At 49.8% G+C, this 27,054-nt stretch overlaps 1 protein-coding gene and 1 long non-coding RNA gene across 3 annotated transcripts in view; one reads left to right on the top strand and one right to left on the bottom strand.

Moving 5' to 3' along the window:
- LOC105831077 overlaps positions 1-25,895 on the top strand; it is a 50,376-nt gene extending 24,481 nt beyond the window's left edge. The window contains exons 6-9 of the long non-coding RNA XR_004964823.1: positions 103-163; positions 225-272; positions 2,091-2,182; positions 16,946-25,895. This is a non-coding gene — a long non-coding RNA (uncharacterized LOC105831077). The remainder of the gene's footprint in view (positions 1-102; positions 164-224; positions 273-2,090; positions 2,183-16,945) is intronic.
- LOC118647656 lies at positions 90-27,025 on the bottom strand. Of its 2 annotated transcripts, XM_036292943.1 has the most exons (4): positions 26,795-27,025; positions 10,851-10,914; positions 10,733-10,783; positions 90-293 (listed from the first exon to the last, which is right to left on the bottom strand). In XM_036292943.1, the coding sequence occupies exons 1-4, from the start codon at positions 26,983-26,985 to the stop codon at positions 204-206; spliced, it is 396 nt and encodes a 131-aa protein (XP_036148836.1). In that variant the 5' UTR covers positions 26,986-27,025; the 3' UTR covers positions 90-203. The 2 variants fall into 2 exon arrangements, 1 of the variants encoding a protein (XP_036148836.1); XR_004964824.1 differs by lacking the exon at positions 90-293 and having other exon boundaries at positions 9,698-11,370; positions 26,795-26,881.
- Positions 27,026-27,054: the final 29 nt, after the last annotated feature.

Genomic DNA, 27,054 nt, shown 5'->3' with positions numbered 1-27,054 from the left:
CGGTTGAATACTGGTTCAGTCGTAATCCATGAGCACTCGTGGTCACTCACGCTCGGGATCTGCACTTAATATTATAGAACTAATTTTCCTTTTTATTTTCAGGGTGCTGCTGCTTCACCCCAGGACGGACCAGGATCAACGCTGTCTCCAGGAACTGCCTCAGGTAAGTATCTAACAATAAATGTCTACCCGCGTTCTCTAATTCAAAAAGTTTTTTTTTTCAGGTTAATCAGGGATCGTTGCCCAGGATTTGGATCGTCGCACAACATAAGGTGAGTAATCAGTTCACTTTTCTTTTGTTAAAAAAAAAATTAAATTTATTAAAATATTGATGCGTTTCCTTTTATCACAGACACTTCCCGTACGTCGCTTTATTCACATACGAGTAAACGTGATATGTATTCAGGTGTTCGGAATGTACAGAGTCCCGTACGCGACGCTTTATCACAAACGAGTGAACGGTTATGTCCTTTTGTGTGATTAACAAATTTGTTACACTTACTCGCATTCAGGTAACTTACAAGAGAACCTCGCGAACTCGTAAATTCTGATTTTAATGAAACTTGGCATAAATGTAGAGGGGGTGAATACATGAATTTAGAAATTTTCAGTTGGTGCCCAAAAACAGTTTGAAGGGGTAAAACCACTTTTCAAAGTTGAGACATTTTTGCGGTTTTTTGATATATCTCGTAAACTTAACAAAATATTAAAAAATGTTTCATGCAAAAGTTTTACAGCATAAATACCTCCATTTAACTACGCTAGTCATTTTTTTTAAATAAATAGCATAGTTAAATAAAGGTATTTATACTGTAAAACTTTCGTAAAAAACATTTTTTTATATTTTGTTTAATTTACGAGATATATCAAAAAACCGCAAAAATCGTCTCAACTTTCAAAGGTGGTTTTACCCCTTCAAACCGTTTTTGGGCACCAATTAAAAATTTCTAAATTCATGTATTCACCCCCTCTACATTTATGCCAAGTTTCATTAAAATCTGAATTTTCGAGTTCGCAAGGTTTCCTTGTTAATATAATTTTACGCGAAATGATAATGTCATTCGAATCGCGGAACTTCCGCTCGCTGACACCTACTCGTATTTGGTGACAAAGATTTTACGCGCAAAAACGTATTTTGATCGATCGCGGTGTTTGCGTCGTAAAGACTCGAGCGGGAAAGCTCGCGAGAGCTCTTTCCCTCTGATTATATACGGGGACGCCGTCCTGTCTCCCCTCTCTCGGTTCCTCCGCCAATCCGCGTCCGGCATTGGTTGGACGCTCCTCGGGCAGCCGCGCTTCCCCCACTCCATGCTCGTCGGCCAATGCGCGCCATTGCGCGTCTCTTTACGTGCGGGAGCTGCTTTTCCCCTTCTACGGTCGTCTCGGCCAATCGGAATCGAGTGTAATGTACGGTCGTTCAGAGTGCACTGAGTTGGAATTTCGATGCTTATGTCGTATATCACAGGTTTTCGCGTTTGCACTCAAAGTGCAATGGCATTACACCCAAAGTGCAATAGGCTTACGAAATCTCTAAACTTACTTATATTTACTTTTTGCACATTTTAAACTAGATAACTTACATACATACGCGTATGATACTGTAAAAGAAATCAATAAACGTAAAATAATGATACAAACTAAAAGAAAGAAATGATCTACGAGCTTTTGCTCCAAATCTCGCATAGTTTTAACTTGATTAAACTTATAATTAATAAACGAGTAAATTTTATAAAAGATAATACAATATTTGTACTATATATAAGATTAATGACTAAGTGAATTTAATAATCCTAAAACAGACAGAAAACATTATTTGAAGTAAAGTCTATAATAGTCAATATTTTAAAGGTGATGTAACGCAAATGTACGTCAAAATAAATAAAGAAATAAAAGTTTACTTTTAAAGTTTAAACGAAACAAATAAATTTTGATGATTTACATGCTTGGCAGTGTGCTGTATCGCATTGCTGCGATACTTGGTTATCTCTATGCCGTTTTAGGTGTAGATTCCGCGTCAGATGATACTTGCGCTCTTTTTAGTGTGACGCTAAGAACGGTCTTACCATTAATTTTCTTTCTTTCTGTTTCAGTGGACGTGAAGATCTTCCTCGGGACTTCCCTGGATCTCTCCGCTGGTGTGGACGCCTCAGGATAATGGGAGCTCCTTGTGGACGGTCTCAAGGTTAGATTAGATTTTAATCTCCCTGCCGGCACACAGCGACGCAGCCCTGCGCCCCCCCTCCGCTCCGGTGAAAGACCGGGGCTTTCCGGGGTGGGCGTTCTCACGGCTCAACGCGGACGTCCTAGCGGCCGCGATCATCACCTCCGAGTGGACCAACGGGGACGAGGACGGGGAATACGACCGAATGGGTAGATGAGGAGGCGCGATCCCTGCGGGAGGATCTCCAGCGGGTTTGCGACTGTGCGATGCTCCGCGCGCTGGAGCCTCCTGCTGGCCGCGGGTGCCGCCGAGCGGCCTATTGGTGGTGCCGGCCGCGGTCGCCGCGCGTTGCAACAGGTCCGCCGCCGTCGCGGACCCGATGCAATACTGGGAGAGGCCGCCGCGCAGATGGAATACCGCCGCGCCCGCGCCGCCCTTGGGGTGGCCATTTGGACGGCGAAAGCCAGGGCCTGGGAGAAGCTGATAGCCTCCCTCGAGGCGGATTCGTGGAGGCGCCCATACAGAGCGGCCATGAGAAAGCTCAGGCCGCGGGCCCCCCCGTTGACGGAGACCCTGGAGCCGGGATTTGTCAACTGGGTAGTGGGCTCCCTCTTCCCGGATGGGGAAGGGATGCCCCCCTCGACCGGCTCCCCTCCGCTGCGCCCCGATGACCGCGAGAGCGATGCCGAGGACGACGGCGGGGAGGTTGGAGACGTCGACGCCGGGGAGCTCTTCCGAGCAGTGAGAAAAATGATCGTAAGACGCCTGGCCCGGACGGGGTCCCCTGGCCTTGGCCATTTGGTCCGGGTGGGGCCGTCGGGTGGCGCGGCTGTACACCGCGTGTCTGCGGGTCGGCCGTTTCCCCTCAGTCTGGAAGGAGGCCAAGCTAGTGCTCCTTCCCAAAGAGGGCAAGGAGACGGGACGCCCTCCGCGTATAGGCCAATATGCCTGCTGGACGAGGCCGGCAAATTGTTTGAGTGCGTGGTTGTCGGCCGCGTCAACCAGCATCTCAACGGGGATGGTCCGCAGCTCCACCGGGAGCAGTTTGGCCTTCGCGAAAGCAGATCGACGATAGACGCGATTCTGCGCGTCCGTGCCCTCGCGGGAGAGACGGTGGAGCGGGGCGGAGTGGCAATGGGCGTTGCGCTTAAGTCGTATCGTCGATATCTTTATGATTATCGCTGATGGGGCGACCAAGAACATGTAATACGTCTTAAGACAAATCGAACTATTAACCTTGCTATTAGCTTTAATCTTGGCTTAAGATGTATAAGAAATAGAGGATCTCGAGGATTGGTAAACGTCCCCTGTTGGTAGGGGGACGATCTATAAAATGCCTCTCTAAGGACGGACTTCCACAACGAGGCGAATATGGGCCGCCTCGCCTAAGCTCATCCCGTCTTGGTTGCCCAGACCCGAAAGACCCCCAGGTTTTATCCCCACTGGGATAGGAGAAAGAAAACTCCGATAAAAAACCGAATTCAAGACAAATGGAGGATCGACAAAAAAATTTGAACTCCATGGTTTCGGATGCTACTGAAGCGCCCAGCAGCCTAGGCTAACGACGGCGACAACGTCTACGGAGGGGCAAGTACCGAGCGTAACCAAGATTTTTATAGCCGAAAAAACCGAGAGAAAGACAATCGAGGGGGCAAGAGCGTGGTAAGCGTGATCTTGCAGCGTGCACAAGAACAGCCGGACACGGAGGCTCGGGGCCAAGAGGAGACCCGACCCACGTAGCGCACGAAAAACGTAAGATTACCTAGTCCCACGCGGTTATTTAAAAAAACTTTTAATTTGTCTAACAGCGGGCGGAATAATAGCGCGCGCAATTTCATTTAAATAAGCAACTATCTGAGTTTATTCTTTATTAAATCTTTAATTTTAGTTTAAAGCTCCATTCACAATGTGCGTAAGTCGCAAGTCGGCATAAGTAAAGAAATAAAGTTAGCGCGCGAGCAAGAGTGTAATTAGCCCAAGTTTTTCACACCTACAATGACTTGGTCAAATTTTATTAAGTTCACTTTATGTATAACATGTTTTCTTTTATCATTTTATTATTTACTATTGTGACAATTCGTCACTAAGTCCCGGGCCGACCATCCGCCCCACCACGGGACTCGGCGTCTACGGACGCCCCTCCCGAAAGTCTAGTATCCCCCGTCGGGAACCGATCCCACCACGCTGCTGGGAGCGAGTGGGGATCGCCCCGACGGGTATAAAAGCCGAGCTCGATCGGGATCGAGCACCAGTCCCGTCCTGTCGACTGAGTAGGTCTCCGGACCACTCTGACGCCCGGTTCTCGCCGGCATTCGACTATCCTTGTGTCCCCCGACGGAGCAGGCCACTTGGCCGTTCTGCCGCCCGGTTCTTGCCGGCATTCGGCTATCCTCGTTGTGCCAACAGAACAGGCCACCTGGCCGTTCTGCCGCCTGGTTCTTGCCGGCATTTGGCCATCCTTGTATCCGCCGACGGAGCAGGCCACCTGGCCGTTCTGCCGCCCGGTTCTTGCCGGCATTCGGCTCTCCTTGTATCCGCCGACGGAGCAGGCCACCTGGCCGTTCTGCTGCCCGGTTCTTGCCGGCATTCGGCCATCCCTAGCATCCTCCACGGGGCCGGTTACTTGGCCGCCCTGCCCGCCCGGTTCTTGCCGGCGAACACGGTTCGCGACCGCGTTCAAGGTGCTGCGCACTAGCGCGCTCCCGTCCGAGCCGACGACATTAGGTTAAGCTGTACATTACTGTATATACACGCATAGAATAAGTAGCACATAAGGTAGCCTAAGGACTATGTAAGATAGGATAAGCATTGTAATAAAGGACTGTTAATCTGATATCGGTCTACGCAAGTTGGTTTCCCCCCTTCTCCCGAATCCTGGAATCCGGCGAGCCTGTCCGAGGCGATCGGGAAAGGTGAACCGTTACATGGCGCCCGAACAGGGACTCGACTAGTGGGAATCCAGCTTGCGTAAAAACCGAATGAGTTCTTGGATCAATACCCTTTCCAAAGAGCAGGCATTACAGCTTGCCCAGCAGCACGGAATTGACGCCGCCGCTCCATTGGACGCTCTTCGAAGACGGCTCCGCCAGTTTCACACCGCATATCCCGGCGTTCTCCAGATTCCGGACATACCAGCAATTTTCATCGAGCCAGCCGACGACAACATGCCCCACCAGCCAGAACCAATACCAGGGAGCCATACAATGGAGCCAGAGAGGGACGCCCTCCAGGAGCCTCGACGGACGACACCCGGACCGGTGGAAAGAATCAAACTAATCAATCAGATCCGGAAGTGGGGGCATCACTTCGACGGGAAAGATCCACTCTTCTTCCTTGAGCGAACCGAGGAATTAAGAGTGAGCTACGGCCTGGAGGGAGAACACCTCCTCCTCGGACTACCGGAATTGTTAAGAGGCGACGCGCTCCTCTGGCACCGAAACAACGCCGGCCAGTGGAACACCTGGGAGGAGTTCTCCGAGAGCGTGCGACAAGCATTCCTGCCTCCAGGTTATCAACGCCGAATGAAGCTAGAGATCCAAGGTCGCCACCAACGCAGGGGTGAGACGTTCCAGGCCTATGCCACAGCACTGACCACCATGATGCGCCGAGCCGGGGGGTACTCCGAGCGGGACCGGGTCGAGCAGATTTATGAAAACATGGATCCCGACTACCAGCTGTTCGTCCCTTTAACCGGACAGACCACCCTGTTCGAGTTAAGCTCTCAGGCCGCTCGATATGAAGAGATCGAGCAACGCCGGAAGACCCGCTCGCCCAAAGCTAGGCCCGTCTCAAAGACCACTGCCGCCGTTACGACCTATAGTCGAGAGGACTGCTGCTGGCGCTGCAAACAGCGTGGACATACCCGACAGGATTGTAAACGGCCACCGAAGAAGTTCTGTTCTCGCTGCGGGAAGGATGGAGTCCTAACTCGCGACTGCCACCCGCCGGAAAACGCCCAGCGGGCCGGCGACGTGGCGGTCGTCACCGAGCCCGCGACCGAATAACTTATAATCCGCGGCCACACCTACCTGTCCGTATTGGCGGCCACTCTCTGTTGGCGCTCGTGGACTCGGGATCCGAGCTGTCTTATGTCAGCGACGAGACGGCCAGGCTGTTCCCCCGTCAACGTGTCGCCACGGGGCCAACGGAAGGGTACGCACACCTCGCCGATGGAACCCAAGTAGCCATCTTGGGGATACTCCACCTGTCGCTACGCCTGCAGGGACGCACGTACCGGCACCGGTTTGCCATTCTACCACGGCTAGGCAGCCAAGTTTTAATCGGGGTGGACCTATGGCGAAAGCTACGCTTAACCCTCCGACCCCCTCCGCTCGGTCCCGGCAGCAAGCGCACAACTATTGGGGCACTCAGCCGGCAAACTCCACGAGAGGCAGCCCAGCTCCAGGCGTTCCTCGCGGCGGAACTTCCCAAGTTCGAGCGGATCCGGGGAACCACGTCTCACGCGGAACACCGCATCCGCCTCAAGCCCGGACCGCCCATCAAACAGCGATACCGGCCACGAAATCCGGCTATGCAGGCCGTCATCGACCGAGAGGTCGACAAAAGGCTGGCCGAGGGAGTAATCGAACCCTCGCGCAGTCCGTGGAGCTCACCCGTGGTCCTGGTCAAGAAGAAGGACGGGGCACACCGGTTCTGCATTGATTTCCGCCGCCTGAACGAAGTCTCGGAGAAGGACGCATACCCCCTCCCGCACATCACCGCCACACTAGACAAGCTCCGGGGGGCGACCTATCTCTCTACGCTGGACCTGAAGAGCGGGTACTGGTAGGTCCCGTTGGCGCGAGTCAGCCGCCCGGCTACGGCATTTACGGTACCTGGACGAGGACTCTACCAGTTCACCGTTATGCCGTTCGGACTCCACTCCGCCCCGGCCACGTTTCAGAGACTGCTCGACTCTGTCCTGGGGCCGGACCTCGAGCCCCATGTGCTAGTTTACCTCGACGACATTATAGTGGCAAGCAACACCTTCGAGGATCACCTCCGACACCTGGCGGAAGTCTTCCGACGCCTTCGAGCGGCTCGACTCCGACTGAACCCGGACAAGTGCCATATCTGCCGCAACAGCCTACGCTACCTGGGGCACGTCGTAGACCGGCAGGGCGTTCACACCGACCCGGAAAAGGTCAGCGCCATCACCAAGTGGCCCGCACCCACCACCCTCCGGAAGGTGCGCCAGTTCTTGGGCATGGCGTCCTGGTATCGGCGGTTTATACCCGACTTCGCCACCCGGGCGGCACCGCTGACCGCCCTTACCAGGAAACACGCCCGATGGTCCTGGGGAGACGCCGAGGAGGATGCGTTTAGGCGCCTGAAGGCCGCTCTCACGTCGGCCCCAGTATTGGCCTGTCCGGATTTCGCCAGGTCTTTCCTCCTGCAGACCGACGCCAGCACCCACGGGCTGGGCGCCGTGTTAACACAGGACCACGGCCAGGGGGAAAGGGTTATTGCCTACGCCAGCCGGACCCTAAATAAAGCGGAGGCGAATTACAGCGCTACGGAGCTGGAATGCCTGGCGGTGGTCTGGGGGATCCGCCGGATGCGCGACTACCTCGAAGGGTATCGATTTACGGTGCTTACCGACCATCAAGCACTAAAATGGCTGCAGCAGATTTAAGCTCCCACCGGCCGACTGGGGCGATGGCTCTTCGAGTTACAACAGCACGACTTCGAAATCCGATATCGGCGGGGAAGCCAGAATCACGTGGCCGATGCTCTCTCCCGGACGCCACAAGTGGGGGCCATCCACCGGCCGGGCTGCCCGTGGTACGCGCGGATGAAACGCCGGGTCACCGACCACCCCGAGGAATTTCCCGACTACGCGCTCCGCGATGACCGCCTGTACCGCCACCTGTTGCACGACCTAAACTTCTCCGAAACACCGGCCGAAGACTAGTGGAAAGAGTGCCTGCCGCGAGAAAGGCGACAGGAGGTATTAAGGCGACTCCACGACGAGCCCACCGCGGGACACTTGGGAGTGGCAAAAACCATCGCCCGGGTGGCTCGGCTATATTATTGGCCCGGGATGTTCCGCGACATCGCCCGCTACGTTCGGCAGTGCTCCACCTGCCAGGCACACAAAGTCCGCCAACAGAAACCGGCCGGCCATCTGCACGCCACCCCAGTAAACGCACCGTGGCAGCAGGTGTCAATAGACCTAGTGGGTCCGCTGCCCCGGTCCGGGCGCGGCCACACCTGGCTTCTGACGGCTCAGGACCGATTCAGCAAATGGATCGAGCTGGTGCCCCTCCGCCAAGCCACAGCGACCGCCGTGACTCGCGAGGTCACCCGAAGGATTGTCTACCGCCATGGGTGCCCCCAGCGCGTCATCTCCGATTTAATTTATTGTCTTATTAAAATTATAATAAATTAATTATAATAAAATTAATTATAATAAAAGTGTACATTAAATAATAATAAACATTTTTAATAAATTATTAATTATACAACTAAAAATAGAAAGAGCTGATGAGTTAGCAGCAAAAGATCTTTCTATCCAAATTCTTTATTCTATAATAGTTAATAGACATTTCGTTATTCGATCATTTTTAATATATAGTTTCCCCAAATGTACCATAAATATCAAATAAATACGCCAACATGCCAAATAAAAAATAAATTAAAATCTTATTGGTGGTAACAATAACATTAATTATTAAATGTTAATTACATTGCAACTTTTTTAAATATTAATACTCAATAATTATAAATACATACATAAATTCGTGAAATATGTAAAATGAATGTAACGTGATCGTGTCATTCTTAAAATTAATTACAAAGTAAATTAAATAAAGAAATATGATAGTAGTCTGCAATTTAACAAAATAAGAAAATAATAAAAATACATATATAATAACAAGACTCGTGACAAGCTCATCTCCGACAAAGTAATTAGTCACTGTTAAAACTCAACTAAGTCATATCCAATCGACATTTCAGGAATAAATGTGAGACAATTTATCACGTATTCTATCACGTTACATTAATTTTACATATTTCATGAATTTATGTATGTATTTATAATTACTGAGTATTAATATTTAAAAAAGTAGCAATGTAATCAAGATTATTTAATAATTAATGCTATCGTTACCACCGATAAGATTTTAATTTATTTTTGTTTACATACATAATCATAGAATACGTGATAAATTCAAGAGTTTTCTGTCTCTCATTTATTCCTGAAATGTCGATTGGATATGACTTAGTTGAGTTTTAACAGTGACTAATTACTTTGTCGAAGATGAGTTTGTCACGGGTCTTGTTATTATATATGTATTTTTATTATTTTCTTATTTTGTTAAATTGCAGACTACTATCATATTTCTTTATTTAATTTACTTTGTAATTAATTTTAAGAATGACACGATCACGTTACATTCATTTTACATATTTCACGAATTTATGTATGTATTTATAATTATTGAGTATTAATATTTAAAAAAGTTGCAATGTAATTAAAATTTAATAATTAATGTTATCGTTACCACCAATAAGATTTTAATTTATTTTTTATTTGACATGTTGGCGTATTTATTTGATACTTATGGTACATTTGGGGAAACTATATATTAAAAATGATCGAATAACGAAATGTCTATTAACTATTACAGAATAAAGAATTTGGATAGAAAGATCTTTTGCTGCTAACTCATCAGCTCTTTCTATTTTTAGTTGTATAATTAATAATTTATTAAAAATGTTTATTATTATTTAATGTACATTTTTATTATAATTTATTTTATTATAATTAATTTATTATAATTTTAATAGGACAATAAATTACATTAATTAATGGTAAAAAATTTAATAAAAATTATAAATAATATTATCAATGCTATCAATGATTAATATCAATTGATTTGCTCGACGATCGCGATGCTGAGATGAGCGGGAGTCATGCGAGGGGACGGGGGGAGCATAGGTGCCTTTCGTCAAGCGTCAATCGTTGGCCGCTGAACGCACGCTTTCGTGGCAGCCTTGGAGGAAGAGAGACGGACGTCTCTCTCTGTTTAATAACCGAGTAAAGGTAGGCGCAGCGAGAGCGACCGAGCCGGCCCGAGACTCGAAGTACAAACGCGACCGACTTGAGTGCTCGGCGGAGCACCCGAGGTGCTCGCGGCCCAAAAACTTGCACCACTGGTCAACACCGCGATTGGCGGAGACGCAAGAGAAAGGGAAGCCCGTGCGAGCGACTATATAAAGTCGCGTTACAAGCGCCCGAGAGCTTTTGCGCGTAAGATTTCACAAGGGGAACACCCCGGACAGTCGATACTGTATAATTCCCGCCGAATGCTAGTAGGCGCGAGCGATCTAGCGAAAGTTCCGCGGATACGCGACGATAATCATCTTCCGAGTTATAAATTAAAGCGCACTGGCCGAACGCGAGTAGGCCTGTTTAAATGCAAAGCGAATAACAAACCACGTTTACGCGAGTGTGAAGAAGCGTCGCGGACGGGATTATGTGAGCTGTTTGTAAAAGGTTGATGAATAAACCTACCTGTTTGTTATTTGTTGAACCGAAACTAAAGTGTTATGTTTCTCACTTACCTTAACAGTATCCTGGGTGACTGTTCTTGAGTTCGATGGAATCCGGGTGACCTGAAAAGAAAGAGTCCTATCAAAACACGAGACTGCGGGCATACACATCTATTAAAAACATACTTACCTGGCGAAGTTCCCGTGAGACGACGACGAAGAACCTGGAGACGATCCTGAGACGACGGCGGCACCTGAAACAAAACGAAACATACGATTAGCAATTAATTTAAGTAGAACCGTTGAGTGTTGTGCGAATCCGAGTGGAGACGATCCGAATTGTAGTAGCGGTCCTTCCGACGGATGCAAACTCGACGAACGTTCCAGCGTTCCTGAGTAGAGCGACAATCCTGGAAAGCGATCCCTTGTCTCTTGGAGGGTAGAAAGAGGCTGGCGACTGTGGCAACCTGCGAAAAACAATCAAAAGGATATTAGAATATGCGACCCGATGGAAGGTACCAATAAGAAGGAGATTACCTCAGCCATCGTAGATAAAGGCGGTTGCAAACTTCAAGATGTCACAATGTCCGATTCGTCCGGCTCATAATGGCATGTGGTCGTGTTGGACCAGATACTCGTTGGAGGCGGCGAATAAAATAGCAGAAGAGGGCAAGCTGAGGATAGGTTGGTTCTCAACTAAAGTCGAACTCCTGTCAGAAAGAAGAAGGACGTGTTTCAGATGTTTCGAACCTGGACACGCAACGGTTTATTGCGACGGCAAATTTAGGCAGGATTTGTGCTACAAGTGTAGAAGACCGGGACACATTTCCAAGCATTGCCGCGAGGCGGCACACTGTCGGGCATGTGCTGGTAGACTAGCTAACCATAGGGTTGGCGGTCAAGTGTGTAAGGCCCTAATGGGTATTAGTAGGCGTTTGGATCAGAGGAGACCCATCCCAATTGAGGACGAGACCAACATGGACTTGGACCACCATGAGGTTTTCCAGACAAGCTCTATTTTGAGTGCTGGAGAACCAGTTGAAGAACGAGGAAGCACTAAGTCTCCTGTCGTCTCCCGCTCCACTTCTCGCATGTTAGTGGGATCACTGTAGAAAGGATTGGAGGAGAAAACAGTGAACAACAATGAGGAGACGATAAAGGACACTTCGAAGAATAAAGAAGAAACTCCCCTGCAATGTCTGCCAAAGGAGCAAAGAATCCAAAGGAAAGTGGATAAGAAACCGGAGTAGATGAGACTCCTTCAAGGCTTCAAAGAGTGGAGGCGATGAGAAGAGCCTTCGCGGAAAGTAAGGCGCAGTTAACCGCAAGAAACCGCAAGGAACTAGCGATCGAAGAAATAAGACAGAAACAACCAAGGTCTCACTCTCCTGTGATAGGAAAAGAGAGAACATTGACGGAGACGGTTACGATAACCGCCCTCAAGAGCAAAGGAGATAAACCATCTTCACCAAGTGACAAGTGCCTAAAACCAAGGTTATAATTACCGCGAGATAATTTCCCTGCCTCCCTCTAAAAAGGACTGACTCAGCTGGTCCAGAGCCTTTAGCGGGAGGGGGGGGGGCAGAGAAGAAAAAAGAAGCCTCAAAAAGTCTTAGTCCCTCACAGACTGGCAAAAGGGACAAGTCTATAGACATAAAACATGAGCAGGGTCATACCTCCCCCTCTGCAAGAAGAGGAAAGTGGCAAGGTTATGACGCCATCAACTAATTTGGAGGCGAGCATACCTAAAGATGCAGTCATAGAGTTAGACCCATAAACCAGCCCAGGTCCTCTCTTTTCTCATTTATCATTATTATACAGTAGAGGGATGATTGGTCGTTTGTGTGTGCCTGTGAGTTTGCATGTATGGGTGTGCGCGCGCGTGTACGTATGAGCCAATCATCAGGCTGGGGTTTGGTGGCTGAGCGGGGGCTCTCAGCTACCCTTAAAGTCCCTCCGAGATGAAATGAAGGGAATAAGTAATGCGGTTATTCCCTCCTACATACATTTTGATGGCCATCCTTACAGGATGCTTGAACAGAGACGCGGCCCCTTCAAGGCCAGCCGGGAAAGGGTTACTGATGAAATGACCACCGGCCTATCGGGACCCTCTCTAAATTTGGACAAGGTCGAGCACTTGCTGGGATTTTAGTGAGTAGTACTCTCTCAGCGAGTAGATATAAAATGGCCACGCGTAAATTTGACCACGTTCGAAATGGCCACGTTTGAAACGGCCACGTCCGAAATGGCCACGTTCGGAACAGCCACGTTCGGAATGGCCACGTTTAAAATTATCACGTTCGTAATGGCCACGTTCGAACCGGCCATGTTTAGAATTTCTTTTTCTTGTTTTGCGTGGGAAGATGCAAACCCATGTCGTGCAGAAAATGCTTTGCGTGCGCACGCGCGCGCATACACGCACCCGCACACACACACACACACACGGGGGGGGGAGTGCAAGAGAGGCCTTCGGCCTCCCTTTTGCACCCACGCCGTCTAAGTCGCTAACCCATGTACATTGTACTGGAAATTATGTAAAACATATGTGGCCATTTCGAACGTGGCCGTTTCGAACGTGGTCGTTCCAAACGTGGTCGTCCCAAACGTGAGTAAATTAAACTCCTTGCAATATTTTTCATAGCCATTCCAAACGTAGCCATTCCGAACATGGCCATTTTGGACGTGGCCGTTTTGAACGTGGGTAAATTGAACGGAAGCGTCCCAGATGCACACAGTAATAAACGGACACAGCATGCTGAGTGAAACGGATAAAAACCAAATTCGCACAAACCAAATGCGCACGGACCAGATGCTCAGAGTGGCACCCGTTTGGCCACGTCAATATTGGCCACGGTCCCAATTGGCCACGTCAATATTGCCTACGTCAATAATGGCCACGCGTCATTATTGCCCATGCGTCATTATTGCCCACGCATCATTATTGCCCACGCGTCATTATTGCCCACGTCATTATTAATCAAATTTTTTTTGTTTAGCGGGCCTCCCTCCCGCACCCACCCCGTCAAAGTCGCAAACCCATATACAGCAATGACGTGGCTAATAGTGACGCGTGGGCAATAATGACGTGTGGCCAATAATGACGCGTGGACAATAATGACGCGTAAGCAATTTGACGCGTGGGCAATAATGACGTGGTCAATATTGACGTGTGGCGGGTGACCTCCTTTTGGACACGTAACGATTGGACACCGCTCGATTGGACACGCACGATTGGACACGGCTCGATTGGACACCGCACGATTGGACACCACACGATTGGACACCGCACGATTGGACACCGCACGATTGGACACCGCATTATTGGACACCGCACGATTGGACACCGCATTATTGGACACCGCACGATTGGACACCGCACGATTGGACACCGCATTATTGGACACCGCAGTCTTCTAGTGAATAACATTTATATATCATATGACAGATTATCTAACCTTAGAAATATTTGGCAGAAAAAAGCTTCGATTTGCCAGAAAAAAAATTGAATTTTAAATATCTATATACGTATTTTTAGGAGCATCTCGTTTTGCGTGGAAAGTTTCAAACCTATGTGGTGCAGAAAATGCTCGCATGCACACACACACACACACACACACACACACGGGGGAGTGCAAGGGGGGCCTTCGGCCCCCCCTCCCGCACCCACCCCGTTCAAGTCGCTAACCCATGCAAACTGTATTAGAAATCTGCATACACACACGTAAATGTGTGTGTGTCCAATTGTACGGTGTCCAATAATGCGCTGTCCAATAATGCGGTGTCCAATAATGCAGTGTCCAATCGTGCGGTGTCCAATAATGCGGTGTCCAATAATGCGGTGTCTAATCGTGCGGTGTCCAATCGTGCAGTGTCCAATAATGCGGTGTCCAATCGTGCGGTGTCCAATAATGCGGTGTCCAATCGTGCGGTGTCCAATCGTGTGGTGTCCAATCGTGCGTGTCCAATCGTGCGTGTCCAATCAAGCGGTGTCCAATCGTTACGTGTCCAAACGGGATACTCCCACTTGTGGCCAATATTGACGTGGCCATTATTGACGTGGTCAATATTGACGCGTAGCCAATATTGACGCGTGGGCAATAATAACGTGGTCAATATTGACGCGTGGGCAATAATAACGTGGTCAATATTGACGCGTGGCCAATATTGACGTAAGCAATATCACGCGTGGCCAATATTGACGTGGCCAATATTGACGTGGTCAATATTGACGTGGTCAATATTGACGCGTGACCAATAATGACGTGGCCAATATTGACATGGCCAATAATGACGTGGCCATTATTGATGTGGCCAATATTGACGCGTGGCCATTATTGACGTGGGCAATATTGACGTGGCCAATATTGACGCGTGGCCAATATTGACGTAGCCAATCCAACCCGTGGTCAATCGGGACCGTGGCTAATATTGACGTAGGCAAACGTAACGCTCCCGGACCAAATGCGCACAGACCAAACGGACACAGTAACCAACAAACTTACCACATAGGTTGCGACTTTTTGGGCACCTCTACCGATGGGATGGGTGCGGGAGGGGGGCGAAGTCCCCTCTTACACCCCCCGTGTGTGTGGGTGTGTGTGCGTGCAAAGCATTCTCTGCACCACATAGGTTTGCGACTGTGCGCATTTGGTCCGTGTGCATCTGGTCTGTGCGCATTTGGTCTGTACGCATTTGGTCTGTGTGCATTTGTCTGTGTCCGTTTCATTCAGCCTGGTGTGTCCGTTTATTACTGTGCGCATCTGGAACTCACTCAATTGAACCATGTGCAATATTTCCCGTGGCCATTCCGAACGTAGTCGTTTCGAACGTGGGCAAATTGAACTCCGTGCAATAATTCGCGTGGTCATTCCGAACGTTGCCATTTTAGGCGTGGCCGTTTCAAACGTGGGCAAATTGAACCACGTGTAATATTTCCCGTGGCCAATCCGAACGAGGCCATTTCGGACGCTCCCCATACCGTGCGTCGCACCGGGAAATGCATCTAGTTGCTTAATAAATAACACCCAAAATATCCTGATTTTGCGGTGGAATCTGCATAGCCAGCAATTGCTGGCTAAGCAAGTGCACTAACTGAAGGCCAGTGACTGCGGAAGTAACCTCCCCGTTTATACGCCAAAATCGGTGTATATAAACACAGATGTAAAGATAATGAGCGGGCTCAATCGAATAGCGTACAGCGACGAACGTATGTCGCTCGACATTACATATTTGTCACGGATTTATTAAGTGACTAATCAAGTCTTGTAACTAACAATAAGTTGAAAGAATATATATGTATATACAGGGTCATTCAGAATAACATTAGGTCCGTAAAATGACGTATTCCTGACGCAATTCTAAAACAATTTTTCCTTTACCAAAATTTTATTTGAAACGTAGTTTTTGAGTTATAAGCCAAAATAGTTAACGAATCACGCGTCGAGTACAGAAGGCAGGCAGGGACGGCGCGTCACGAGCGTAACGCGGGCGCGGCTGACTATCCGCGTCAGCTGACGGGTGATTACCATTGCGTAAGTTGCTAACTATATTATCTTATAACATAAAATTATGCTTTAAATAAAATTTTGGTAAAGAAAAGATTGTCTTGGAATTATGTTAAGAATACGTGTTTCTTAAAATCATTGTAATAATCCAAAGTTGTTCCGGATCGCCGGCCGTCGGACGCTGCAACTAGCTGATTGCTACACGTGATGTGTGTGTCCGCCGTGTTTCTGTAAGAGAGAGCGAGAGAGAGAGAGAGAGAGAGAGAGAGAGAGAGAGAGAGAGCTCTCTCGTTCTCTCTTATAGAAACACGGCATACACACATATCGCGTGTAGCAATCAGCTGGTTGCAGCGTCCGACGGCCGGCGATCCGGAACAACTTTGGATTATTACAATGATTTTAAGAAACACGTATTCCTAACATAATTCCAAAACAATCTTTTCTTTACCAAAATTTTATTTAAAACATAATTTTATGTTATAAAATAAAATAGTTAGCAACTTACGCAATGGTAATCACCCGTCAGTTGACGCGGATAGTCAGCCGCGCCCGCGTTACGCTCGTGACGCGCCGCCCCTGCCTGCCTTCTGTACTCGACGCGCGATTCGTTAACTATTTTGGCTTATAACTCAAAAACTACGCTTTAAATAAAATTTTGGTAAAGGAAAAATTGTTTTAGAATTGCGCCAGGAATACGTCATTTTACGGACCTAATGTTATTCTGAATGACCCTGTATAGTGTTAAAACCACTATCGGCTTATCTCTGACGGGACCTTGCAGCCGCCAGCAGTATCCGGCGCTGCGCCGATCCGCAGCCTCGCTGTCTCCATCGCGAGGATGGAAGAATGCAAACAGACAACGCGAGAGGCCGAGACCGCCAGCGCGATGACCGGCAGAATCGATCCACCGAAGCCAACACCAAGGAGCGTCCAGAGGCCGATCGGCCGACCACCAACGCCAACTGAGACACCATTTCCGACGCCGACGCAGCCGACGGACCCAGGAACCGTTCGAATCACAGTATACGAGCCGCCGCCGATCGCCGACAGCAACGGAGAGAACGAGGAGATGCTACAGGTGTCTCAGAACATCGCGCACTTCGAGGAAGTGCAATAAAGACAATAAAAAGCGCGAGAGTTATGTTACGCGACCGGCAGGACCGCGATCCGCGCATATTATATTTTATATAAGTTTTAGTTCGTTTAGTCATTAACCGCAGCCGCGTCAAACCGCGAGCAATATAGAATAAGGTGTGTGTGTGAATGCGTGTATGAAAGCCGCGAAACTACACCTAGAATAAGAAATATACACATATCGTATTAATCCATTAAAACTATATTCAAGGAATATTATGTTGTTATACCAGCGTCAAAGTGCGTAAGACCCATCGTATTGTACGAAAGAATATATTTAGTTATTTAGCGTCTGTAAACGCGAAAACGATTCATTTATTATAATAAAAAAGGATTTAATTAATTTGTTTGTAATTTGCCCGATAAAATCCGGCTAACTTATCCCGTCCGTTCGTTAACTCGACAGCAGGTGCGAGACCAAGGGATCACCCGACAAATTGTCTCCCGACGATATCCGGCCGAGTGAGACGCCTACCTGACCGGCGAGCTCACCCTCGTCAAAGTGACAGGTGGAGTTATGTTCCCCAGTATCGCGAGTCGTTAAACGCGATGAATAGCGGACAGCGATACCAGCGAAGGGATAGCCAACGCATTATCATGCGCACGCCAAGCGGCATAACTCTTTACTTATGCATACAATGGGGAAGTATGTATTATTATATATTAATTACGGTGACTATTGAAGAACATACGCCGGGCTACGCGATCGTATTATATGAAAATCTACGACGCGACGATTAACAAACCCGCGCGTGAATCAACGCGAAAATACGCGTGAATAATTTCATTTATTGTTTTATGTTTAAACTGTTGCGCCTTGCGGTACAACAAATGATTTGTGCCGTACCTTGCGGTGCGACAAAAGATCTTTCGGGATTCGTTACTGCCCAAGGAGTAGGAACTCGCGGAAAGAGGCGGCTTTTGTTGGCAGGGTCCTCAAATCACTCACTCACTGATTCTAAGTTAATTTGATATAAAAGATTTATTTCACTGTGGTTGTACATTGGTTGCGATCGGCGAAAGTGCCGCGTCGTGTTACACTTGATTAGATACGGCGCGTGACTCGGAGTTAACGCGTCGTCTCGCTTGAGATTTGCTTGCGGCTAAGTCCCGAACTCGTAATTCACTCGTGCGGGCTGTACGTATCGGCTTGATTGCTAATCATTGATCCCGCTGGCCGCTGGTCGGCAGCAGCTTATATAGTGTCGCGGATTTGGTTATTAGTGGGGGCATCGGCCCTCCGCATGACCATATATGGTCATTCCCGCGCGTATCCGGCGCGCGGGAAATATTTGCGAGTTTAGCAACAATTGCCAAAATGCAGGTATGCATTTGCGGTGGCATGATTGTTGCTAAGCTGGCTTCGCTAATTCTTTAAGGTGGCTGGTCCGTTGCAGTGCGATGACCGGCCGAGGCATGTGTCACCTGACACCTTGTGATAGCGAGCCTTCCTCGGCGAGCTATCTGATAATTTTAATATTTTATATTCTTTATTTTATAATATGATTTTATTGGTTGTGAGTGTTTCGCTCACAACAAAACATATATCGCAACTAATAAGTCGCGACGATACTGTGATTCCGGCTTAATCCCGATAAAATTATTTCGATATATTAGATCGAACCCCAAGAGGGGCGTATGAACGCACATTTGCGTGAATTAATTATATTTTGTTCTTTTGATGTTTTATTGGCTACCGCCAGACAGGCGACAGAGGGAACGTACCAGAATCACTAGCTCGAACAGATTATGCACTTGTTCGGGGTCGAAGGTTGCGTATGCGCATGCGGGCCGTTGACGCCAAAGAGGACGGACCGAGTGTGAATGAGAAGGAACCACCCGAGGTCCCCCGATTGGTGAAAGGAAGCGTGTTACACCGGAAACGCCAATCGGAGGGCGTCGGATGGGGGTGCATGCAGGCGTCGTAACGGATCGTAGAGATCCAAAAAAAGTCTGCGTGAGGCATCCATAGCGGGCGGACGTGGATGCGAGACCGCGTCCCGCGCAAAAGTGGAATCGTCCTATTAATATAAGGCGAGTGCGTATATCGAGCGCGAGAATTAATAGAATCGCGAATTACCACTCGACGTCACTCGAATGCAGATATTTTCTGCGTGTGAAATTCGCGAGCGCGTTAAACATCGCGAGATCCCGGGCACGTAGCAGCAAGGGCGTGACCCGGAAATAGACGATCGCCGTACGCGAATAAAACGCGCCTGCCGATCGTGCGAGGCCTGTGTACGTGTGATTGCGTATAATAAAGCAGAGCATTGTGAAAATTCACTTGTGTCGTGTTCATTTCAACAACGCCATCCCGGGCGAGTCCATTATTCTAAGGCGGGCTAGATTGCATCATCCCGCCACGAGTGACGACGAGGGCCTTCCTCAAGGGCGAGCGAAGCTGAAGAAGCACCAGCAGCGAGCCAGGACAACGGGCAAACAGATATTTACACAGAATATGGAAATAATCATCTCCGGCCAACAGACGCGCAAAGGCGAGGCCACATCCCTGGCGATTGGGGAAATAAATCGACCTAGCGACCGTAATCATCATAAAAGTAAGAAATCTGCAAGTATTCCGGATTTATCACCATTTATATGTCGAGTTCGGTTACAACCTGACCTGAGGAGTTACGGCAGCAATCTCCAAATACCGGTCTCTTAAATAAGGGGCACAACAAACTCATTTACAACTACGTGCAGCACAGAACTTTTGTGGTTAATCTAAAAGGATAATCTTCTTCGTCTTACAGTCTACTGGTGTTCCACAGGGCTCTATCTTAGGTCTAGTTCTATTTAATATATATTAATGACATTCCTAAGTCTAATAATCCACAACTGGATGTGTAAGCAGATGATACTGTTGTATATATATCCTCTTGGCCATGACGCGTGGCCAATAGTGACGCGTGGGCAATAATGACGCGTGGCCAATATTGACGTGGCCAATATTGACGTGGTCAATATTTACGTGGCCAATATTGACGTGGACAAACGGGTGCCACTCAGTCAGAGTGGCGTGGGTCCGGGCCCGGTCGGATGTGCTAGACCCGAAGCCGTTGCAGTGCTTCCTCTGCCTGGGGACGGTCCCCTGGGGAGGCGGTGCACGGCGAGGGCCGACCGCAGCGGACTATGTTACCGCTACGGAGGGGCTAGCCATAAGTCCGCGGATTGCATGGCGGAACCTTGCCCGCTGTGCAGGGACTTGGGGAGGCTCTCCAATCACCAATACAGCGGCAGGGCCTGCCTTTCGTCAAGGTCAAGGCCAAGGCCAAGAGAAGGGGCACCGAAGGCGCGGCGGCAACCGCTGTCTCGACTGTTGGCGACGCCGGGGCAGACGACCGTTGGAAAGCCAAGATGCGGCGTGGGGGGGAGTCCGGCTCTCCCTCTACTGCCTCCCGAGGGAGCCACAAATTTGACCCCCAGTGAGACCCGCCTGGAGGAGGCAATGGATACGGAGTAACGTTTGTACTCCATCAACTCTTCTAGGCGAATTGAACCACTCCGCCAGAGCCCAGGATCTTCTGTCCCGAGCGATGGCGGAGTGGTCCATAGAGCTGGCAATCGTCTCCGACCCCTACGTCGTCCCCCCTGCCAGACCGGACTGGCTGGGGAACGAGTTGGGTTCGGCAGCGATCGTAGGTAGAAAGTGCGGCTCGAGGCATCTTCCTTTTTCGCTGTTGGGGAAAGGAAGGGGCATCATTGCCGTGGACTGGGGGGAATCGTGGTGGTAAGCGTCTACGTTCCGCCAAGCAAGGACCTCATCTTCTTCGGCGATCTGCTGGCCCGTATAGGGACGGCGGTCGCTCGAGAGTTACCGGGAGGGTATTGGTCGCGGGAGACTTTAACGCGAAGTCTACCGAGTGGGGTCCCCCCGCAACCGACGCGAGAGGCGAGGTCTTCGGCGAGTGGGCGGCTAGCCTCGATCTCCGCATTCTCAATGTGCGTGGGTCAACGGGGGGGGGGTTCATCGTCAACGTGACGATGGGATCGCTTGCCGCCGTGCGGGCGGTCAAGGACTAGAGGGTCCTGGAGTCGGAGATCAGATCGGACCACAACTACATCCGCATGACGGTCTTCGACTCCGCGATGGGCTGCCAGCGCGCCGGTCGTCACCGCCTCGGGGCCGCTGCCACCCCCCGTTGGGCGCTTAAGCGGCTCAGTGAAAACGCAGCGATGGCGGCCGCTGCCACCAAGTTCTGGCAGACGTCGGAGCTCCACGAAACTTGGACGGTAGAGGGGTAGGTGGCCTGGTCCCGGGGCGCGATGGCGCAGATATGCGACGCGTCGATGCCCCGGAGCCGGGCCGCCCCTCCCAAGAGGGCTGTATATTGATGGTCGCCAAGGATTGCGGAGCTTCGCTCCAAGTGCAGTGCTCTGCGCCGCCGGTATCTCCAGTGCCGCCGCAGGAAGCGGCACACGGAGGAGAAAGCGGCCAGTCGGTACAAGCCTTATCGCGAGGCGAAAAGGGCCCTGCAGAACCCCGCTCGGGCGAAGGCCAGCGCTTGGGAGGAGCTCCTGGAGGCTCTCAAGCGTGATCCGTGGGGGTGAACCTACAGACTTGTCAGGAACAAGCTGAGAACCGGGTCGCTCCCGGTCACCGAGAGCCTCCCCCCCCCCAACTGCTGGGAGACATAATATCGACTCTGTTTCCTCAACGGGGAGATGGGGTCGCCGAGCCTCCAGTGGGGCCCTCGAACCGAGGAATCGAGTGGTCCGAAGACTGGGAGGTCACGGAGGAGGAGCTTGCTAGAGCAGTCACTCGGCTCCGGGCCAAGAACACGACCCCGGGACCGGATGGCGTTCCTGGCAGGGTGCTGGCATTCGCCCTACGCGTCCTCGGGGACCGGTTCAGGCAACTCTTCACAGGCTGCCTGCGTCAGGGACGGTTTCCCCGCAAGTGGAAAGCGGGTCGGCTGGTTCTCCTCTCTAAGGAGGACTGCCTTGCTGACTCCCCCTCAGCGTATCGCCCCATCTGCCTATTGGACGAGACGGGCAAGCTCTTCGAGCGAGTGCTGGTTGCCCGTCTCCAACGGCATCTGGCTGAGGTGGGCCTCGATCTGTCAGAATGCCAATTCGGCTTCCGCGTGGGCCGGTTCATGGCGGATGCAGTCCTCCCTCGCGAAGGGGGTAGTGTCCCGGAGCGGGATGGCAATTGCTGTGTCTTTGGACATAAGCAACGCATTCAACACTCTGCCCTGGGACAGGATTGGGGAGGCGCTTTGGTATCACGAGGTGCCTCCCTATCTAGAGTGGGTGATCGGGAACTACCTCTGTCGCCGGTCCATCGGGTGGGTCGGGCGCGACGGCACCACATGAGGGGGACGAGCTGCGAGGTTTCACAAAGGTCGATACTGAGGCAAATCCTGTGGAATCTCGGGTACAACTGGGTACTGCGGCCTTCTCCCCGGGGGCGCCAAGACCATCTGCTACGCGGATGACACCTTGGTATTCGCTCCCGGGGATGACTGGGGGGAGGCCAGCCGGCGCGCGGCGGAGCTGAGAGTGGCCTTGCACAAAATTGAGGCAAACTGGTTCGCCAGACTTCGATCGCGGGGCCCTCCTCGGCCCTACATCATCGTAAGGGAGGGGGGCAAACCCCGGAGGTCGGGGAACAGGTTAAAATACCTGAGTCTCGTCCTCGACAGCAGATGGAGCTTCCGGGCCCACTTTGAGAGACTGGCTCCTCGGATGAGAGCGGTCACCACCTCCTTAGGGAGGCTGATGTCTAACCTCGAGGGGTCTGGGGATGGGCCGCGCCGCCTCTATGCCGGGGTGGTGGCCTCGGTCGCGCTTTACGATGTGCCCGTGTGGAGCGGCGACTTGGCGGTCAGCCTGCCTTGCACCACCGCTCTTAGAAGAGAGAAGCGCAGGCTGGCCCTGCGGTTGGCACGGGCGTACCGTACCACCCCGTGGGAGGCGGCATGCATGGTGTCGGAGCAACTGCCCTGGGAGATCCTGGCGGAGGAATTCGCCGATCGCTTCCGCTGGCAGTCGGCTCTTTGACGGGAGGGAATCACCCCGACACCCCGGATGGCGGTGGCTTGGGGGCTCCAGGCCAGAGAAAAGTCCCTGGGCCTGTGGCGCGAGCGCTTGGCCTGAGGACCGTGGTGGCGATCCGCCCGGTCCTCAAGAACTGGGTGGCGGCTGCGTCACTGGGTCACCACTGCGGGGTGGCTCGGGACACGACGCAGCACACGCTGGAAGTGTGTCCGGCGTGGGCGACACGACGCCGTGCCCTGAGCAATACAATAGGGCAGGACCTCTCGCTGCCGGCCGTGGTTCAAGCCATGGTTGGCAGCGAGGACGCATGGGTTGCGATAGTGGCCTGCGATACTGCCTTCTGCGAGGTTGTTATCTAGCAGAAGGAGGAAGCGAAGCGGGAGAGGGAGTCTGACAGGGCTGCCGATCTCGCCCGCCGAGTAAAGAGCGGGCGGAGGAAAAGGGCTTACGTGAAAAATCCGTAGGTCTCTTTTTTACCCGTCCCTCAGGGGCGATTGGACCGCCCTACGTGGAGACGTGAGCACACCGACCCCTTGGAAAAGGGGCGTCGCGGCGGCGTGGTTGCGTCTCGACGCCACAAATAGTGTAGGGCAGAGAAATGGCCGGATTTGTCTGGCTGCTTCTTAGGGACGCCCCCTCCTCGGGGGGAGGGGGGGGCAATAGGCGCGACGGGCCGCGATGCATGCCTGTCCGACCCCGGGACCCGCCGTAACGCCAGTGGTAAGCAAGCATCGAGGGGTTTAATGGATAGGCCCATCCCGAAAAGGGATGGGGAGTCCCACATACCCCCCAACCGATCCCCAGGGTGGGGGAATGCGTAAAAAGCATTCCCCTCGTTAAAAAAAGGAGGTTATGAGGTTGTGACCGAACTTAGCTTGGGGATTAAGAAAATCCCAGCATTCCCCTCGATAAAAGAGGGGATTATGAGGTTGTGACCAAACTTAGCTTGGGGATTAAGAAAATCCCAGGATACTTAACGATATATTAGAATTTCTTATTTGTACGGTCGCCAGGTCGGTGATTTGCCCCACCACCAGGGTGTGGACTCGGCCTTGTACGTGGTTCGGCCGGAAGTAAATATCTGCTTATTCAGCTGTTAATTCGGGATGTCCCTCGCCCGTTTAGTAATCCAGAGCCTCTGCGGAAACTTCTGGTATCACAGGATCCTTCGGAAAGTCTTCCTTTCTAGCTGGTATGGGATGATGTAATCTCCAGCCAAAAAATGGACTTGCCCAGGATATGTGTTTAGGTCGCACGATTAATTACAAGGCTTTCACAATGCACTTTACTCTGCTTTTTATTTATTCACATGTTATATTTTCGCTCGCACACACTCGTATTCGGCTGCGCTCATTATTGCGTAATATTATCACTTATGTCCGGCCACGCCTCTCGTATAGCGTGAGCACGGATTTTCGCGAGTCTTTTACGCGCACGCGATTATATACGCGGAAAAATGCCTGCGACGATAGCTCGCGGGTTGTATCGCGAATTCACTTGGAAATACGCGCCAGTTGCTGCTACCGTACTTAGTCGTATCTTGTGATATCGCGGGAACTTGGATATCTCACGTCCGCACGCTACCAAGTTCACAAGCAGACTTCAGGGCATATAATCTCTTATGTATTTTTCGTGATCAGCGTTTGTAGCGCCGCCGCTGCAAGCGAACCAGCCGAACCGAACTAAAATGCAATATGGCTGTCTAAAATCAACATGGCCGTAGTAATGAGTTCCGTTCAACAAGCAGAGTGAAGTGAAGCAAAGCTTACGAGCGAAGAAGGAGGTTATTTCTTACGAACGGAATAATTTGAAACTGATGGTATGTAATCGCAATTCCGCTTACAGAAACAGCTTTTTTCTCGCTGTGATTTAATTTGTGGTGTATAAAGAGACTGTTTTTTTTTTTAGACACCAGTAGCTGTTCCAGCTTTCGACTGTACACCAGCCTTCGACACCATATAAAATAAAGTTGCTGTGGCTGCGTTTGGAAACATCACCTGAGTGCTCTCGGGTATCATTCTATGATAGAGAGTTATATCGAATCATTAATCATGACAATTACCTATTTACTTTGTTTATATTGGAAGAGTGAAGAGATTGTGAAATGATGATTGGTGTAGATTGTAATAATTAGCTTTCTTAACAGATTCTAAATTTAATTTATTTTTAAAAACAATTTCTGAAAGAAACAAGAATATATTTCTCTTCTTTAAATAATGTTAAATGTTTATGCAGTATTAGTCAAAGATTAGATTCTTACATTCGATATTTGAATTACTTAATCGTGACAAATTGTAGCATATTTTACTTAGTCCCAGCTTTCGTCTGATGAATTAATAGCGATTAAACTTGGATTTTCCACGTATTAAACCAAAAGTTCTTACTTGAACTGATTGTGATACGTAGGCACGAGAAAACGACTATCTCTTTTCACTCTCCCAAAAAAGTATATGCATATATTTATAATACTGTAAGCGTATATAAAATATTTTTTATTTGCAAATGTCATTGCATATGCAAATTATAACATTTTATTTGTTTGTACTAATCATGTAATGGTTCCATAAAACATGTGAAATAAATAAGTTCAAAAATTTTATTAAATATTAATTTGGACGTGTACGTGTGTGCATGTGTGTATGTGCGGGTCAATGATAGGGAAGGGGAGTGAGGTGAAAAGGGAAAGAGCGGCCATATTGCATTTCGGTTCGGCTGGTTCGCTTGCAGCGGCGGCGCCACAAACTCTGTTCACGAAAAAAGCATGGGAGATTACAGCCCCTGGCAGACTTTTTTACGATCGGACGCAGAGCCGTTCTCTTCTCATTCACTCCCCTCCACGGCGTTTCCCGATTGGCAAATTTGTTACTAAGTTAGGTATCTCCGCCAATCGGCGAACGTCGAGAGGTTGTCTCACTCACTCTCTACGTCTCTCGCTCGCACACCATGGGGTCGCATGCGCATTCTGCGTCCATGGTGTTGCGCGTCTTATGCGTTATACGCATTTTCGCATAAAGCCTCAGATCTGTTTTATATTACCCGAATAACGTTAAGATTACTCGGGCCCCGCTGCATTATTCCGACAGAGATAATCAATTAATAATAAATCAAAATCAAGCAATTAGCTTGTAATAAAACGAATTTTCTATCGCTAGTACGCGAAACAATAATAAGTTTGCATCAGACCTGAGTCCGTATGAATGGGCTTAGCCCTTGGACCGAAAACAATAAATATTTAATGAAATTAGGCAAAATTAACTCTATTTATTCCGCACTATGCTCTGTAGCCTCGTACACTTCCCAGATGACTACTGCGATACCGCTCGGATATTCCGAAATTGTTATTGTAATTAAAACATGATATATCACGTGCAACCACTCTAATCGAAAATATAGCGATACAGAACTCGGTATCTCAATAGCCATCCGCTCAGAAATGCGTCTATTATACATTATTATGTCACGGATTCTCATCCCTGGGCGCCCTAACCTTTACCTGTCAAATTGGCTGTCGGCCGGGTTGCCCGTATGCCAGGGGCCGTCCGTGTGGTGGCTATCGGTCGTTCGTACCGTACGGTCGACTATTGGTCGTTCAGGTATTTTCCTTTCTATCGGGATTACATTTTTCGTTACCACGGGGTATATGCCTTTATAGAATATGAATATATATTGTTGTGACACACTCATAACAATAAAAAGGTGTCAGTAGCACGATGACGTAAGTCGGTCAGCTGCAGCAGTCAGCATCGAGTGCAT

Source organism: Monomorium pharaonis, chromosome 10 (genome assembly GCF_013373865.1).
Source record: "Monomorium pharaonis isolate MP-MQ-018 chromosome 10, ASM1337386v2, whole genome shotgun sequence".
Classification (NCBI taxonomy): Eukaryota; Metazoa; Arthropoda; class Insecta; order Hymenoptera; family Formicidae; genus Monomorium; species Monomorium pharaonis.
This window is presented reverse-complemented; position numbering and strand designations above follow the sequence as displayed.

Excerpts from the sequence above, each read along its gene's own strand:
- LOC118647656 (XM_036292943.1), bottom strand. The coding sequence starts at position 26,985 with ATGAGTGTGTCACAACAATATATATTCATATTCTATAAAGGCATATAC. Across the intron at positions 10,784-10,850 it reads TCTCACGGGAACTTCGCCAG|GTCACCCGGATTCCATCGAA; the intron begins GTAAGTATGTTT and ends CTTTCTTTTCAG. Across the intron at positions 294-10,732 it reads TCACCCAGGATACTGTTAAG|AAAAGTGAACTGATTACTCA; the intron begins GTAAGTGAGAAA and ends TTTTAACAAAAG.